The sequence below is a fragment of the Ostrea edulis genome, chromosome 8 (assembly GCF_947568905.1).
Source record: "Ostrea edulis chromosome 8, xbOstEdul1.1, whole genome shotgun sequence".
Lineage (NCBI taxonomy): Eukaryota > Metazoa > Mollusca > Bivalvia > Ostreida > Ostreidae > Ostrea > Ostrea edulis.
In genome coordinates this window covers 52,428,618-52,444,376 of record NC_079171.1, presented here as the reverse complement: position 1 = coordinate 52,444,376, position 15,759 = coordinate 52,428,618, and the positions used below count along the sequence as shown (strand labels likewise).

At 37.2% G+C, this 15,759-nt stretch overlaps 1 protein-coding gene across 1 annotated transcript in view; it reads right to left on the bottom strand.

The window, feature by feature from the left end:
- Positions 1-325: 325 nt before the first annotated feature.
- Positions 326-15,759, bottom strand: part of LOC125661419 (uncharacterized) — a 163,147-nt gene continuing 147,713 nt past the window's right edge. The window contains exons 2-5 of the mRNA XM_048893413.2: positions 3,323-6,695; positions 1,671-2,379; positions 1,292-1,398; positions 326-918 (exon numbers count right to left, since the gene is read on the bottom strand). Of these exons, the coding sequence (XP_048749370.2) occupies positions 742-918; positions 1,292-1,398; positions 1,671-2,379; positions 3,323-3,448 (1,119 nt within the window). The 5' untranslated portion in view covers positions 3,449-6,695 and the 3' untranslated portion in view covers positions 326-741. The remainder of the gene's footprint in view (positions 919-1,291; positions 1,399-1,670; positions 2,380-3,322; positions 6,696-15,759) is intronic.

The following is a 15,759-nucleotide window of genomic DNA, read 5'->3' as shown; positions in this document are numbered from 1 at the left end:
CATTTTCAACCTACAAGAGCCACAACACATGGAAGGGTCTAGTAGGAATAGCACCTAATGGATCAATCACTTTTATATCCTCTTTATATTCTGGATGCATGTCTGATGTTGAAATTACTAAACGCTGTGGCCTTATTGAACTCATGGAGACAGGTGACCAAATAATGTCAGATAAGGGTTTTGTCCTGAATAATGTATTGAAAGACACCGGAATTTCAGTGGCAACACCACATTTCTTGTGCGCAGATGGCCAATTCACAGCTTCACAAATAGAAGACAACCAGAAAATTGCATCACTAAGAATACATGTTGAACGGCATACCAAGAGGGTGAAGGAATATAAACTACTACAATCAACAGTACCACTCTCAATTGCAGGATCAGTGAACCAGTTGTGGACCGTGGCCAATCTTCTTACGTTATTCAGAAGGCCATTAATAAAGCAGAAAAAATAAAACTTATGTTTCACATTTTTTGTTCTTATTTCATCTAACAATATCACATATTTAGCAAATAACTGAAATACAAATTTTATTCCAAATAATAAGTCAGAAAAAATAAATCCAATTTGTCTTTTGCACACTGCCAGAACTGCTCATTAAAATAAATTGTTTCCAAGTGAGATACATTTTCCAACCATACATAAAAATCACACCACTCTAATCCTGTTACAGCCATTTGCATTTGACCTTGGTAATAGTAGTTATCGTTTGTTTTTAATTTTAATTGTCCATTGTCCTCTCAAAGACATTTCACTTTTGACAAGTCATCAGTGTCCAGGGACTTTATTTCTAGCAATCCAAAAGGTGGATCCCTTGATGGACAGTAAACTTTCCTGTCTGGAGTTGCAGCCAACCAATGAGAAAAAGGACTAACAACCACTCCGCAAGGATACAGATTAACATTGTTATCCATTTTCTGTAAAAAAAAATAAAAATAATAATGTCCATAATAAAATTGAAAAAAAGAACAGTAAAAATACAATTAGTAAATTCATCAACAGGTTCAGTTGCACAATAAATCTGATTCAATATACATGGATGCTGTTCTATACGTTATTTGTATGTACATGTAGACAGTGTGAGGTCTCCTTGACAGTTATTCTTTATCTGATTTTTTTAAATAAAATCGTCAGCTGCCTATGTAGAATACAAGCACGGAAAGAAAAATAAAACTCATTCTAAACAAAATATATATGTCAATCTAAATATAAAATGAAAGGATATGATGCAAATGTAAGTCAATGATATACATGTACATGTAACATGTCATCAAGTAAAGTACAATTTACCTCACTATATGCTTGAGCAGCAACACCTTCAGACTCAATGCCACGTTTCATAGCAGCAGACTGAAAACGTCTAGCTGTTTGTAACCTCTCTGCTAGTTTTCTGCCATCTGAAAAAATATGCAAAATGTTGTCTTTACAATTTTTAACAACATGAACAATAAGCAATGTTTGTTGGGAGATACAATGTACATGTAAATAACTTTTTTGTACATGTTGTTAAGTAAAAGAAAATTTTACTATTTTTTTTCTTTTTTTTCTGAAAATTTCTAAATCAAATGCTTATAATACCAAAATTTATTTTTATTGCTGTTTACATTGCAGTTTTTAAAAAAGATCTATGAAAAAAAAGACTTTAAAAAGTATTATTTGCAATAATTACCTGCCCGTCGCTTGGCAATTTCCCCTGATGAAGAAGCTGTGATTCTAGCATGCCGCAGTTTATGCCACTTTGGATCATTCGACTGCTCCCGGGTGCTTTCCTCCATTTCAATGCTCTCAAGCTCTGTTAATTTCAAGGAATCAAATTTTTTTAATTGATTTTCACTCAGTACATATGACACATTATCCTTCATTACATTCCTCACTGGCAAATTTGGAAAGTCATTAACTTCCATCAGATTAAGAACATAATCAGTTGCTAACTTCTGCTGATAGCTGAGTACACTTCCTTTTTGAAAATTGCCAAATTTTGTCTGCACCCTTTCTGTTGAATTTTCTACTGATGTGTTAAATATGATGTTTAGGTCCTTGATTTCATCCAAAAACCCATTCACATCCAATTCCTCCTCTCCACATATAGGATTATATAATGTTGACTTAATTCCTTTTGTAGCTCTCTGTGGATTATTCCGGTCGTACCCTTGCACAACAATATTGTCAACCTTTTCTCCCTGTAGTTTTTCACCTCTTGGAACATGCCATGTTTGGGGTAATGAAGTTCTTGCAATATCTGTTGGAATAAGCTTATATTTCATCAGTTTATAAAAGGCTATTTCGTAGAGTAGCGCTGTTACATGGCCGTAATATCCACTTTGTCCAATGGCACATGTGCAGAATGAATATTCTACTTGTTCCTGATTGATCAAGACCTAAAATAGGGAATGAAAAGTTCAATATTGAAATATATGCATGTACATGTGTATATGTACAATGTACATGTACTTAAAATGTATATAGATGACCAAATGAGACAACAAACAAATGTTTATATCCACAAATTTTCTGCAATAATAGGAAAATAATTCTGGCTAATCGCAGCTTGTTTTTGATCAAATTTCATATACTGCATATTTCATATCAATGAAGAAAAGGACTCAAATCATGAGACAATGTCATTTATTAAATCTAACAAATGACAAAAACTAAACTACATTTACATGACAATTAATTGGCTGGGCTTAAAAAACAAAATATAGCAATACTACAAATTGACTAGTTAAAGTGTAAAAACATACAACCAAAAACATGCTGACTAGTCACATGACACAAATATGACTAATCACATGACATGACAAAAGTAGCCCAGCCAATAGATATATGTTAAGAATACTACTAAATATAAAAAAGGTGGTGCATAAAAAAGGCTAGCTGGAATCACAAATGTGGGTGGTGGACGGGGAAGAGGTGGTTTGTAAAATTCCGTGTCTTCTTCCCAGAGAAAAAATGGCTTGAGTGAATATACCACGTGATATGTAAACATTCATTTGATTGGTCAATATTACAAAGTCCAGTAGTAAGTTGAAGGGGCACCCAAAGGGATGCACAATTAAACAGTAAATTACCTACGTTGTTTGTTATATAAAAATTTTGCATATAAAACAATTTATTGTACCAATACATGTTTATTTATAAAGGGATAAAAATTAACGAAATTAGATGAATGTCATTAAAAATTATATCTTTACATGCACGTACACCATTTTTTAATTTTCATAACACATATGCAGTATATGTACATGTATGTAACATTTGTTTTAAATATTTCTAAGTGAAAATGAACCGAGGAGAACTTATTTTTTATATTTTTTATACCTTTACATCATAGGGAGACTCATTTTTCCTTTGTGATGTGTAACATTTTCCTTTAACAAGGCAACCCTCATCATCTTCATAAACTGAAAAATAACATAATTGTGATTGACAATACCACATCTTCATATTTTTCTATATGATACGGTGTGTATTCAGCGTGAAGAAAGAAAAACCGTAAGTAATGTATGATGAATTATATGTAAACACATTTTATACAATTCTACATGATCATGCTTTTTATAAAAAATCATTTTGAAACTTTTTTCCCTTTACTTTTGAATTGATTGAAAATTATTAATCCAGAGGCTTCCACTCTTCTCTGACAACATTGATAGTAGACAATGCATAATTAATGTTAACTGTATGGTCAGCAAACAAACACCTTGAAATTATTAGACCACTCGAAGCACAACGAAAATGGACCCCCCCCCCTCTTTTTCAATTGATTTGGGTGATAAACTTTATTATTTACCGTTCATGTTGTCCATCATTTTGAAAAAGCAGCCTTATATTAGGTTAATTGGATAATCTCTCATACTGAATTATTAAAACTGCAGCTTTTCCAGAACACCAGAAAGGAAAATCGTACATTGTTATATTGTTGTCGTATAAATTTTTGACAACTTACCCGACACAGAATGCACATATTGCTCACTGTAGTACTTGAAACCTTTATTCATTTGTTCCTTTCCGGAGCTAGTTGATTGAGATTTAATAAAATTCTCAACGAATACGAATGTAACATCGGGAACAAGAGATAAATCCTTCGTAAAAGCAGTCGTAGTAGCAGTTGCACTGGAGCACGCCATGTTGTTTACATATGGGAACACCTAGCTTAGCCTCGCTTTCGGTTTTATATGAATATTTATGAGCATCTAATTAAGATCGGTCTATAGATAGGAAAAATCTTGAAACTTCTTCTCAAGAACAGCGCTAGCAAAGCCAAGATTTGTCATATTCATGCAAGCATCTTCAGGTAGATTAGATTAAACTTGTTAAAATCATGACCCCAGGGGATAAGTTTGGGCTACAAACATTGAGGCCACAACAAGGGATGAAATTTTTACATGGGAACATGTATGAAAAATCTTTTAAAATTCTTCTTAAGAAAAGGGTCATGATAAGGCCTCAAGACTCCTCATGTAATGCAAATTAATTCTTAAATTAATGCTCTCAGGGAAAGTCAACTTTTTTGTAGCTACATTCTGGATTAAATTTGTTTGAATTTTAAGCATTAAACATAACTCAATAATCTCCTTTCTCTAAAACAATGTCATTGATTTTTTGAGACTTGATTTGGGTAAAGATGGATGTAGGTCAAAAGTATTAACACACTAAATTTACTCCTGTCTAGCACTTACAAGTTCTAGTCATATTTTGTTTTGGTTTTTTTCCATTTGTTTGTTGTATAGTTTTACACAAATAAAATGTTGTTTTAAACTACACATGTATTTGTATGATCATTTCGAATCAATGGATCCCAGTACTTTTATTATACCACTGAACTGCTGAAATAGTTGGCCAAATATTTATACTGTGCACATATGAAAAGGAATAGAGTCTGAGTATTGTTTCCTTACTCTGAATACCATAAAAAAAAGTGGAGATTTAAGGTATTAAAGATGTCAAAAGATGGCCTTTTTGACCTTTAAAAAAGCTGCATGAAAGTTGAAATTTAATGCAGAAAAGTAGTTAAAAGTTGACATTTTGTAACATTAAAAGCTCTGCAAAAGTTGCAGAAAGATGAGTTTCATTCACGAAAAGGTAAATAAAAGTTGATATATCAAAATCTGAAAAGTATATAAAAGGTATATAAATGTAGAAATTTTTAATGGCAAAGTTATCAAAAGGTCAGATTTTGTTATGTAAAAAGATGCAAAAAGACAAAATGTTTTTCTCAAAAAGATGGGAAAATATATATTTATGTAAAAAAAGGTGTATAAAAGTGGGCCATTTGGATATCTTTTTTGCATTCAAAAGCTGTACAAAATTTGATCTTTTGTACCTTTCATTAAAAAATTAAAGGAGCATAAAAGGTGTAAAAAAAAAAATGAATGAAATGTGGCCTTTTGTCCATCTTTTGGATATACAAAAGGTGGTTTTTCATGCAGTGATTTATGCATCGAATGATAAGTTTCTCATCTTGAAAATAGACATGTCCTTATAAAACATTATAAAATGATAGATTTTTACATAGGATCTCAAAACATATATCTCAATTATTTTGAAAAGTTTATGTACATCTTTGATCGAGGAAAGAATTATAGATTTCCGATGATCATCATTGAAAATCTGTGATGACAATAATCAACAATATTGTATGACTTTGCTTTTAAAGATAGGTCGAATTTATCTCAAATGTTGAATCTGCAAATACAATTTATCTCAAATGTTGAATCTGCAAATAAAATACATGTAGTTAAAAGACTTGACAACAATTATCTTCTCGTATTACTTTTATTTCGCCGATGAATTAAACTGTCACATAAATTCCGTAACCATTGAAGCACAATACAATCAAAGGGAGATAAGTCGATTAACATAACCCGTAAAGGACAAGCTACAAAAGCTGGCCCCCATTTTCCTTGAAAATTACACATGTGTAAAAATTATAATTAATGGATCACATCTTTTAATTTTTATCCTATCTTGCTGTAACAAGATGTTTTTTTTAGTCCAATATTTTTGTTTTAGCAAGATATTGGGATCCAATTTTGGCATAATTTGGAAAATCATGGGAATTTATCGATTTTCAATCATTTGTATTGAGTTTTATACTATGAGCAAGAACGTAAACCACGACGAAATCTGGACAACGAGTTGTCTGAATACATAATATTTTCCTGCATACAATTTTTCGTGGTTTGTAATCTTGCTCATATCGAAAATTAATTAAATAGTTATGTAAACAATTTATAAAATCAAATTTATAAACGGGCCGGATTCAGCGGCACGAATTTTTCCAAACAACACACGAGAAACGTTTTTCTTCCAGAATACCAGGGTTACTAGGTAAGTGATTACATTGTGTTTCCTAAAAACATGCATAATCATGTTATTCGATCCGCGGACTTCACGATAGCATTATCTAACGACTTGACTTTATGTAAACATATGATCAACAAAGAATGCAGATCCGCCACTGTTTTGACAGATCGCCGAGCCGATGCATGTAAACAAATGGCCGGGACTGGGCGTCAACATGCCGTGTTGTACATGGGCTAGTTTTATGATCATCGAATAATTATATTTTGATGTCATGAGTAAAGTACAGTATCGTATTTTCCCCATGTTTAATACCCATCCCCAAATATAGAACATAACGAGTTAGTGTACATAAAGATAGGCTGCATATAGGACTTCGCAGACGCCACTCCGTCGCTAGGATATTTTTTTGGTCGGGGAGTCGGACGCGTTCGGTGAGGGCGGGACGGTCGTGCGGGCGGCGGATCCGGTCCGGGCACCCACCAAAACCGAAACAAGATCAGGGTTAACTTGTGTTGGGTAAAAGTTGTGTTTATTTTTTTTTGCGCGGGGTGTTGGTGTGTGTGATTGTGTTTGTGTTTTTTATTGTTCTTTTTTAATGGTTGTAGGGGGTGTTGTGATTGGAGTGGACACTGGGGTCGGTGGACACTGGGTTGGGTGGACACTAGTGGGGGATGAGTACGATCATGATACGGCGCCGGTATGGATAGTCGCGCGCGCGATAGATTCCGACCACCGGTGACTAGGGCGAATGTACACCGACTGCGGGGACACTAGCCGCCGTGCACACTCGCTGCGGGGACACTGGGGAATCTGTACACTCCCGCTAGTTACAGTACTCTCAACAAACTACAGGGTTGGAAAAGGGCCCTGCTCTTGGTTTGGTCGTTCTTGACTGCGAATGGTGTTTAAGGGTTCGCTCTTGATCTGGGCGTTTTTGACTGGGGGACTGTGTTTAAAAGCAGACTGAGTTTTTGGTCTGTGATGGGGGTGATGATGATGTGATGGGGTTTGAGTTGGGGAGGTGTTGTAGATTGCGCCCCGGTCTTGATTTGGGGAGCTCGGGTTGGCGATTGTGTTTAAGCAGGGTCGTTTTGGCTTGTGATGGTTTGCGATGGTTTCACGATGATGTTTGACGTCTGGATGGTTGGGGAGTAGTAGTAGTAGTAGTTTTTTGATCGGCGAGATAGATGTAGATGTGTTTTGTAGAAAGTAGAATGAGTAGGAGTAACATCGGTGCGTGTTATACGATCGGACGAGGGTTGGTCGAACAGGTGGTTAATTGGGTGTTTTTGGTCTATTTTGGCTGGATTGGGTCGTTCCGATGGATCGCTGTGGAGGGCTACTTTGCCGGTGTAATATATATATATATTATTAGAGCGGCACGGAGGGCAACTCCGCAGCTAAAACATCGAACGTGTTCGAGAGTGGGCGTGGTCGTTGGGGAATTCCCCGTTGGGACTGTCCCGAGTTGGCGGTGCGAGAGCTAGATGTGGGTGAAATGGGGGTGAAATGGGGTGGAACGATGGTGAAATGGACTGAAATGGGGGCGGAATAGGTGGCTACGGCGAGGTTTCCGTGCAATCGGTGCTCAAATTCGCAGCCATTCCGACCGATCGGTGCTCAAATTCGCAGCCATTCCGACCGATTCGCTCCCATTCGCCACACCGACGCACGGACCAACGGAGGACGACGGAGGACAGCGACCCGCGGTATATAATATATATATATTATTAGAGAGGCACGGAGGACGGACCTCCGTAGCGAGCGCCAAAACTAACAGCCGGACACTAAATAACCACACATTAAGCACATATATCGATACCGGTGTATAACTGCGAATGATAAAAAAACTTTAATATTATATAGAAAATATAAACTGACTTAATGCTAGTGATATATTTTTTACAAGTTTCGCATTAGCAGCTGGTTAATTTGACTCCATATAACAATATGGCAAGTTTATTCGACGCAAAACGTGACAGATCAAAAACCCAATATAAAGGTTTATTCAACGCAAAACATAACAGATCAAAAGACCTATATAAAGATTTTCGATCGTATGTGGAGAATGACCCTGATGAACTTGATGAGGAAGCTCTTAGTCAATGGGAGGATTCGACCGTTTACGTACCGGATCCAGACCATATAGAAATGTTGTATGAGGACGAGGTATCTGATGTCTCCGACTCAGACTCGGAATATTGTGATTCGGATGATTCTGATTACGAATTCGACGATAATATTTATCTCAAGCGAGGGTCGTGTGCGGATTGTATAGATTGTAAAAGTATAAAGTACGTAAGTCATGATGCACCGAACGAAGTGATACAAGGTGGTCTAAAATTCGGTGTAGGATTCGATATGCTACTGGATCCCCAGTCACTGTTTTATGCGATAGGTGACGTATTTGAGACGAATGATTGGCTAAAAGATGAACAGTACGGGTTTACAACAGAGCAAAAGATTAAACTGTACCAGACGATTTTACCAGTGGTTGGACAAGAAATTGCTCGTTTCGTCAATATTTCGATGCGGAAGCATAAGGAGTTCTTTAGTAATGGTGCTCTGGTACAAATCGCAATCACTACAGTCAGTGAGCTCATCCAATCTGATCCACGTTTTGTTAAAGGTAGTGCTAAAGTGAAACGACTAACGGCACTTGCGTACGACGTTATCGGTAGAACTGGTGCTAAGTTCATGGTTAAGCGAATGATGAATGACAACCCTGGATTGAAGATGTTTGATGACGAAATATCATGTAGATCATACGACGAATTGGAACTCACTCCGGAAGAGGAGATGGCAGCTATGATTGCACTAAAAGAGCGATTAAGGACGATGCCGTGGGATAATGAATGTAATGAAGTACGTGTAAGATCAGGAGACTACTATGAGGATGAAGACAGTGTCACTGATAGTGACGACGATGATGATGATATGTGCGATGACGAACCCGAAACTGTGATTGAGATAGCTGACAAACTAGAAAATTACCAATATCGTGAAAATTATATATAATAAGATCCAAATATGTCATCATACGATTATTTAAAAAAAAAACTGACTAAACTTATCAATATTTACGTTATGTTAAAAACTCGAACACGTTTGTTTATATACTGTTAATATGTTATAAATACTTGGTAGCCGTTGCTGCGGATGGTGTGCAGCTCAAGTCGCAACTATGACTATTGAAGAAATACACGATGAATCTGAATCAACTATCTTTAGAGGTTTCACCTCTGGGTTTGACAGTATCGATAGTGATATCGGACCACTAATCATAGATCTATCTGGTGCGTTAAAGAATTCGTCATCAGATTCAACATCAGGCATTGCCCAAAGATTCAGCGTTATTTTGAGAGATGAACACGAGATTGCCGAAACAGAAGCAGAAGCTGAAGACCTTCGCATAGAATCCGCGATTAAAATAGAAGCGGAAATTAAATCAGAGATGAGTACGCTATCGAGCACCCCGAGTTACGATTCTCATATGGATAATGATAGTAACCACGATTGTGACGCGAGACATTTCAACTTTGACAATGTGAACAGTGCAAGTAGTGAAACGTCGAGTGAGAAGAATAAGACCAGCTCGCGTGTGGGATCGTCGGACTCTCACCGGTCGTATAAACGACCCAAGAAATATAAAATGTGCAACATATGTTGTAAAGAGTACGATACGCATAATTGGAGTCGACACTACAGACGATGTTCTGCTAGATACGGCAAACAATTATCTGTGAACCCAACTATATCTTTAGGAAAAGAACTGTGTGATGTGTGTAAAATCTTATATACCCCAAATAATATTGATAGACATAGAGTCGCGTGTATCAAGAGACTGAAACTAAAGCAACTTGGTATGCGACCGTATTAATTTGTAATGTAATGTGTAATATTCTTAATGTGTACGATATGCCCTTTATATGTATGCAAAATATATTTTATCAATACTACAATTTCATTGTTGAGTTATTTTATCACAATATCCGAATACACAAGCTATTCGAGATATAATAAAAAAAACTATATTAAAAGACGAAGCAGTTCGATATTCAACACACGATGTAATATAATACACCAACATTGTATAGTATATTATCACAAAACGTCGAGTAGTATCACAATACATACAAAACTAAAACCATGGAGTCAAACAACCCTGAGGTACACGTAGTAATGGATATCAATGATATCACAGACACAGCTTTGTCTTATAATGAAGACGAACTTACGTTAGCTGCCCGTTCCAATATAGCCGATCAATTCGTCGATAATGCAGCAGATTCAGAAAGTTCCGACGACGAAATAATCGATCACACACAATCGACCGACGAACCATCAAAGCTAAATTCACTTTCGGAAGTGATGGTGAACGTACAAAAAAAGACCATCGAAACTCTACAGGATTTAGAAACATCCTTAGAAGCTGTGAATGTGCAGAAAGAGTTACCAAGTGGTGGTAGCGGTCATAGTGAAAAGTGTGACGCGGTGGAACCTTGTGCCGAAGATAAGTTGATAGACGAGATTGAGACGGTGTTAGCAGGTCGCGAGTCGTCAGTCCCAGAACCCGTCGATAAGGATGTGAAAGAAGAAGTACAGAGGCCTTCATTGAAATCCAAATTCTTGAGAAGACCCCGTCGACCTACCAGCTTAAACTTCACTTTTACACAGAGAGATTTATCCAAGAATCCATTGACCGTTTCCATACCGGGACAACCTCTCAAGATCATATCGTCAACACCGCCAGCATATGTAGCAAAATTTAAAGAACCCGCGATACCAAGGGATGCAGAGAACGTACGAGCTGCTCTGACCGGCATCATGAATCCCAAGAATGCTCGCGCACAGTTGTAGAAATATGTCTGTAAATTTCTATATGCTATAATATATAAAAACATTGTCTTATACTTCATATCTTGTTATATAAAGTTTTTTTATCATATTAAAATGTTTTAACGAATTGAATAAACCGTATAATCAATACTACTGAGTTAAAAATGTTGCTTATACCATTATTATGCGTGTTGTTACAATACAGTGTTGTAATGGCAGAAACTGTAATTAACTACAACACAGTCTGCAATAATGATAATTTATACCCCATGAGAGGTCATACGTCTAGAATTGTAGAGTGTGAAGTCGAGGTTGGTAGATCAGATTTGATATATAGATTCGACATAGAAGGTGATGAATCTAGAGTTGCAGATTTTAACATACACAAATCTTGCGGTGGATTGTGTGTAAACTGGCACGCTATAGGTATGCCTGGATACGTAATTACCCGAGATATGATGGCTGCTACACCATCGCCGTATACTAAGATCTTGGAGGAGCAAGCTAATAACGGTGGAGTATTCACCCATTCGCACATAACGAATACCTGGATCACCGACGTTTCTTCGGTAGCTATTCCGGAAATTTTATATACCAGATCAGAATACATGTCGTCAGTGTTCAAACTCATACCTGTAGAATACGACGTACAACTCAAATCATTTCAAGACTCAATCCTCGCTATCTCGCTGGTATCCAAACATTACAGACACGTTGCTAAATATGGGATGGTTACGATTGGTGAAAATAAGGATTGTTCATGGCCGGTTAGAGGATCAGACTTATTTTTCAACATGGATAGTGAACCGTGTAAAGAAGCTATTCGTTCAGGCACTGTTGTGGTATATTACGACAACGAAAGTCCAGAGGCTAGAAGTGTGAGAAATACCGTATTACAATTAAGTATACCACACGTATATGTATCTACACGATTGAGCTCCATATATACAAACTCTTCCCTAAAACAAATTTGTGGATCATTGCATCAGTTACCAGACGATGGTTACGATGTAACAATTAACGATTGTAACAACGAACGCCATATGACCGATATACTCGATGTTATAGATATAGACAGAAAAAAAATTGTTCACAGTGTCGAAAGAATTTCGGGTGGTACTGGTGATATGAAAGTACGTCTAGAGCACCAAAACTTCAGTCCGTATGGGATAGACCATTTGTTTATCAACTATTATACACACTGAATTAAAAAAGAACTACAAACCGATATAATTTGATGTCGGATTTTAAATTATATATATTTATACGTCATGTATATATATTATGTTTATAGTGTGAAAGCTGTTAATAGAGTAAAAAATATTGCACGAAGATGTTTGGAATTATTTTATACATGATGATACTAATCTGTCACAGTCAAGCTGTGATTGTATCAATTAATGAAGTGTGTACAGACTATCGTCCCATACCCCAATCGAAATGCGCTCACGATGGTTCTGGAAATATAGTGTGCGTAATTCGTGAATGTGAAATTGAACAAGGTCGCGGTGACGATATATCGTATATGTTTGATATACTGGCGCAAGAGCAAGCTCTACATAATGAGTTCAAGGATACGCGTAGTACTTGGGGTGCGCACCATAATCATCATTTCTGGGTTTCCCCACTCGACAGATTCAACATTACATATGGGCTAACAATACCAACCAGGCAGCGGGTACTTGACGATCTTATATACCTCGCCATGACTGATGAAAATGCGAATGGTAAATCGCTATCTAACCATTACTCGTACAGCGCACCCCCGTCAATAAGCTCTGGAGATATTGTAAACGGACTAGTCACATTATCGTACGTTAGTATAATATGGCACAAACTTGTTCATCCTGTGTACGATGTTAGCGTGTTGAGTTACGACCAAACTACAAAAGAGTTGCGTATTAACATGTTAACTCGCAACATGAAAGCCCCTGCTCGATTTGGACGAGTTTATATCGGTGATGATACGAACTGCGGTGCGAATGCTGATATAAACACAGGACTGTTCGTTGTGCAACTATCGACGTGTAATATACTGAATCACACCCTCGTGAGAATTTCATACGATAACCAAAATGTTCTAAAGAGGGAAGTCTACTGTTACGATGTAAATTTGCTGGCGGATCCAGCCACATACAGAGGTTTCCAACACGCACAAAAATATTCTCACGTATTGGATTCACCGAGATGCGTCGTGATGGAGAGTTCGTATGAAGTATCTATAGATAAATGTAATATGACGTCAAATATTGAAAGTGTATCGATTCGCAACATCGAAGGTTTACTAGATCCTCGCATTTTACAAGACGATACTAGGATTTCTATTAAAAGCGACTCGCCGATATTCGGCGACGCCGTATCGATAAACTACGACTTGAGTGTCATGAATTGGAGCACCCACAATATAGCTAGACGTATCAACGAGTGTTTCGAATCACAACAATGTTACATAAATTATAACACTGAACTTATATCGTAAATTACGCTTTATTATATTTTATTTATATATATTTTATACTCCATCGACGTCTTTATCAATGATAAAAAAAATATACAATGCTGTTCGTAATCACGTTATGTATACTAACACTGATACATCACACACAAGCTGTGGTGGTATCAGTTAATGAAGTATGTACGGAGTATCGTCGTGTACTACAACCGAAATGTGCTCACGATGGCTCTGATAATTCGGTGTGCGCAGTTTGTGAATGTGAAATGGAACAAGGCCGTGGTGATGATATATATTATCAGTTCGATATAATGGAACGAGATCGGGCTCTACATAGTGCGTACAATCATATATATCATACTAAGGGCGCACACCCCAGTTTGCATTACTGGATTGCACCACTCGTCAGATTCAACATTACATATGGGCTAACAGTACCAACCAGGGTGAAGGTACTCGAAGATGTTATATACAATACTATAACTGACGAAACGGCGAATGGTAAGTCGATTAGTTCCCATTACGCGTACAGTACTAACCCGTCAGTAAGTTCTGGGGATCTTGTAAACGGAGTAGTCACATTATCGTACGTTAGTATAGTATGGCACAAACTTGTTCACCCCGAATACGACGCCGGTGTGTTGAATTACGACCAAGATACAAAGGTGTTGCGTATTAAGATGTTAACTCGCAAGATGCAAGCTCCTGCTAGATTTGGGAAAATATACATTAACGACGATACGAATTGCGGTGCGAATGTTGATATAAACACAGGACTGTTCGTTGTACAACTATCGACGTGTAACATACCGAATCTCGCACTCGTGAGAGTTTCGTATGATAACCAAAATGTTCTAAAGAGGGAAGTCTACTGTTACGATGTGAATTTGCTGGCGGGTCCAGCCACATACAGAGGTTTCCAAAACGCACAACAATATTCTCACGTATTGGATTCACCGAGATGCGCCGTGATGGAGAGTTCGTATGAAGTATCTATAGATAAATGTAATATGACGTCCAATGTTGAAAGTGTGTTAATTCGCAACATCGAAGGTTTGCTCGATCCTCGCATTTCACAGAACGATACTAGGATTTCTATTAAAAGCGACTCGCCGATATTCGGCGACTCCGTATCGATAAACTACGACTTGAGTGTCACGAATTGGAGTACCCACAAGATAGCTAGACGCATCAACGACTGTTTCCAATCACGACAATGTTACATAAATTATAACACTGAACATATATCGTAAATAACGATTTATTATGTTTATTTATTTATATTTTTTATGCACCATTGGTGTATTTATCGAATAATAAAAAATTGCACAATGATGTTTGGAATTATTTTATGCATGATGACAATACTCTGTCACAGCCAAGCTGTTGTAGTATCAGTTAATGAAGTGTGTACAGAATTTCGTCACGTACCACAACCGAAATGTGCTCACGATGGTTCTGAAAATGCAGTGTGTGCGATTTGTGAATGTGAAATGGAACAAGGTCGTGGTGACGATATATCGTATAGGTTCGATATACTGGCACGAGACCAGGCTCTACATAATGAGTTCAAGGATACGCGTAGTACTAATGGTGCACACCACAATCATCATATTTGGGTTGCGCCACTCGTCAGATTCAACATTACATATGGATTAACGGTACCAACTAGATATCGGGTGCTTGCAGAGGTTGTTGTTGAAACTACAGCTGACGAAACGGCAAATGGTAAATCTATAACTAGCCATTACGCATACCACGCACCCCCGGCTGTGAGTTCTGCGGATATTGTAAACGGGCTATTGACAGTATCGTATGTTAGTGTAGTATGGTACAAACTTGTCCACCCCGAGTACGATGTTAATGTGTTGAGTTACGACCAAAATACAAGGGAGTTGCGTGTTAAAATGTTAACTCGCAAGATGAAGGCACCTGCTCGATTTGGTCGAGTATACGTGGGTGACGATATTAATTGCGGTGCGGATGTTGATATAAATACATGACTGTTCGTTATACAACTATCGATGTGTGATGTATCGAATACTACACTCGTGAGAGTTACATACGATAACCAAAATGTTCTAAAGAGGGAAGTCTACTGTTACGATGTAAATTTGTTAGCGGGTTCAGCAACATATAGAGGTGTCCAACACGCACA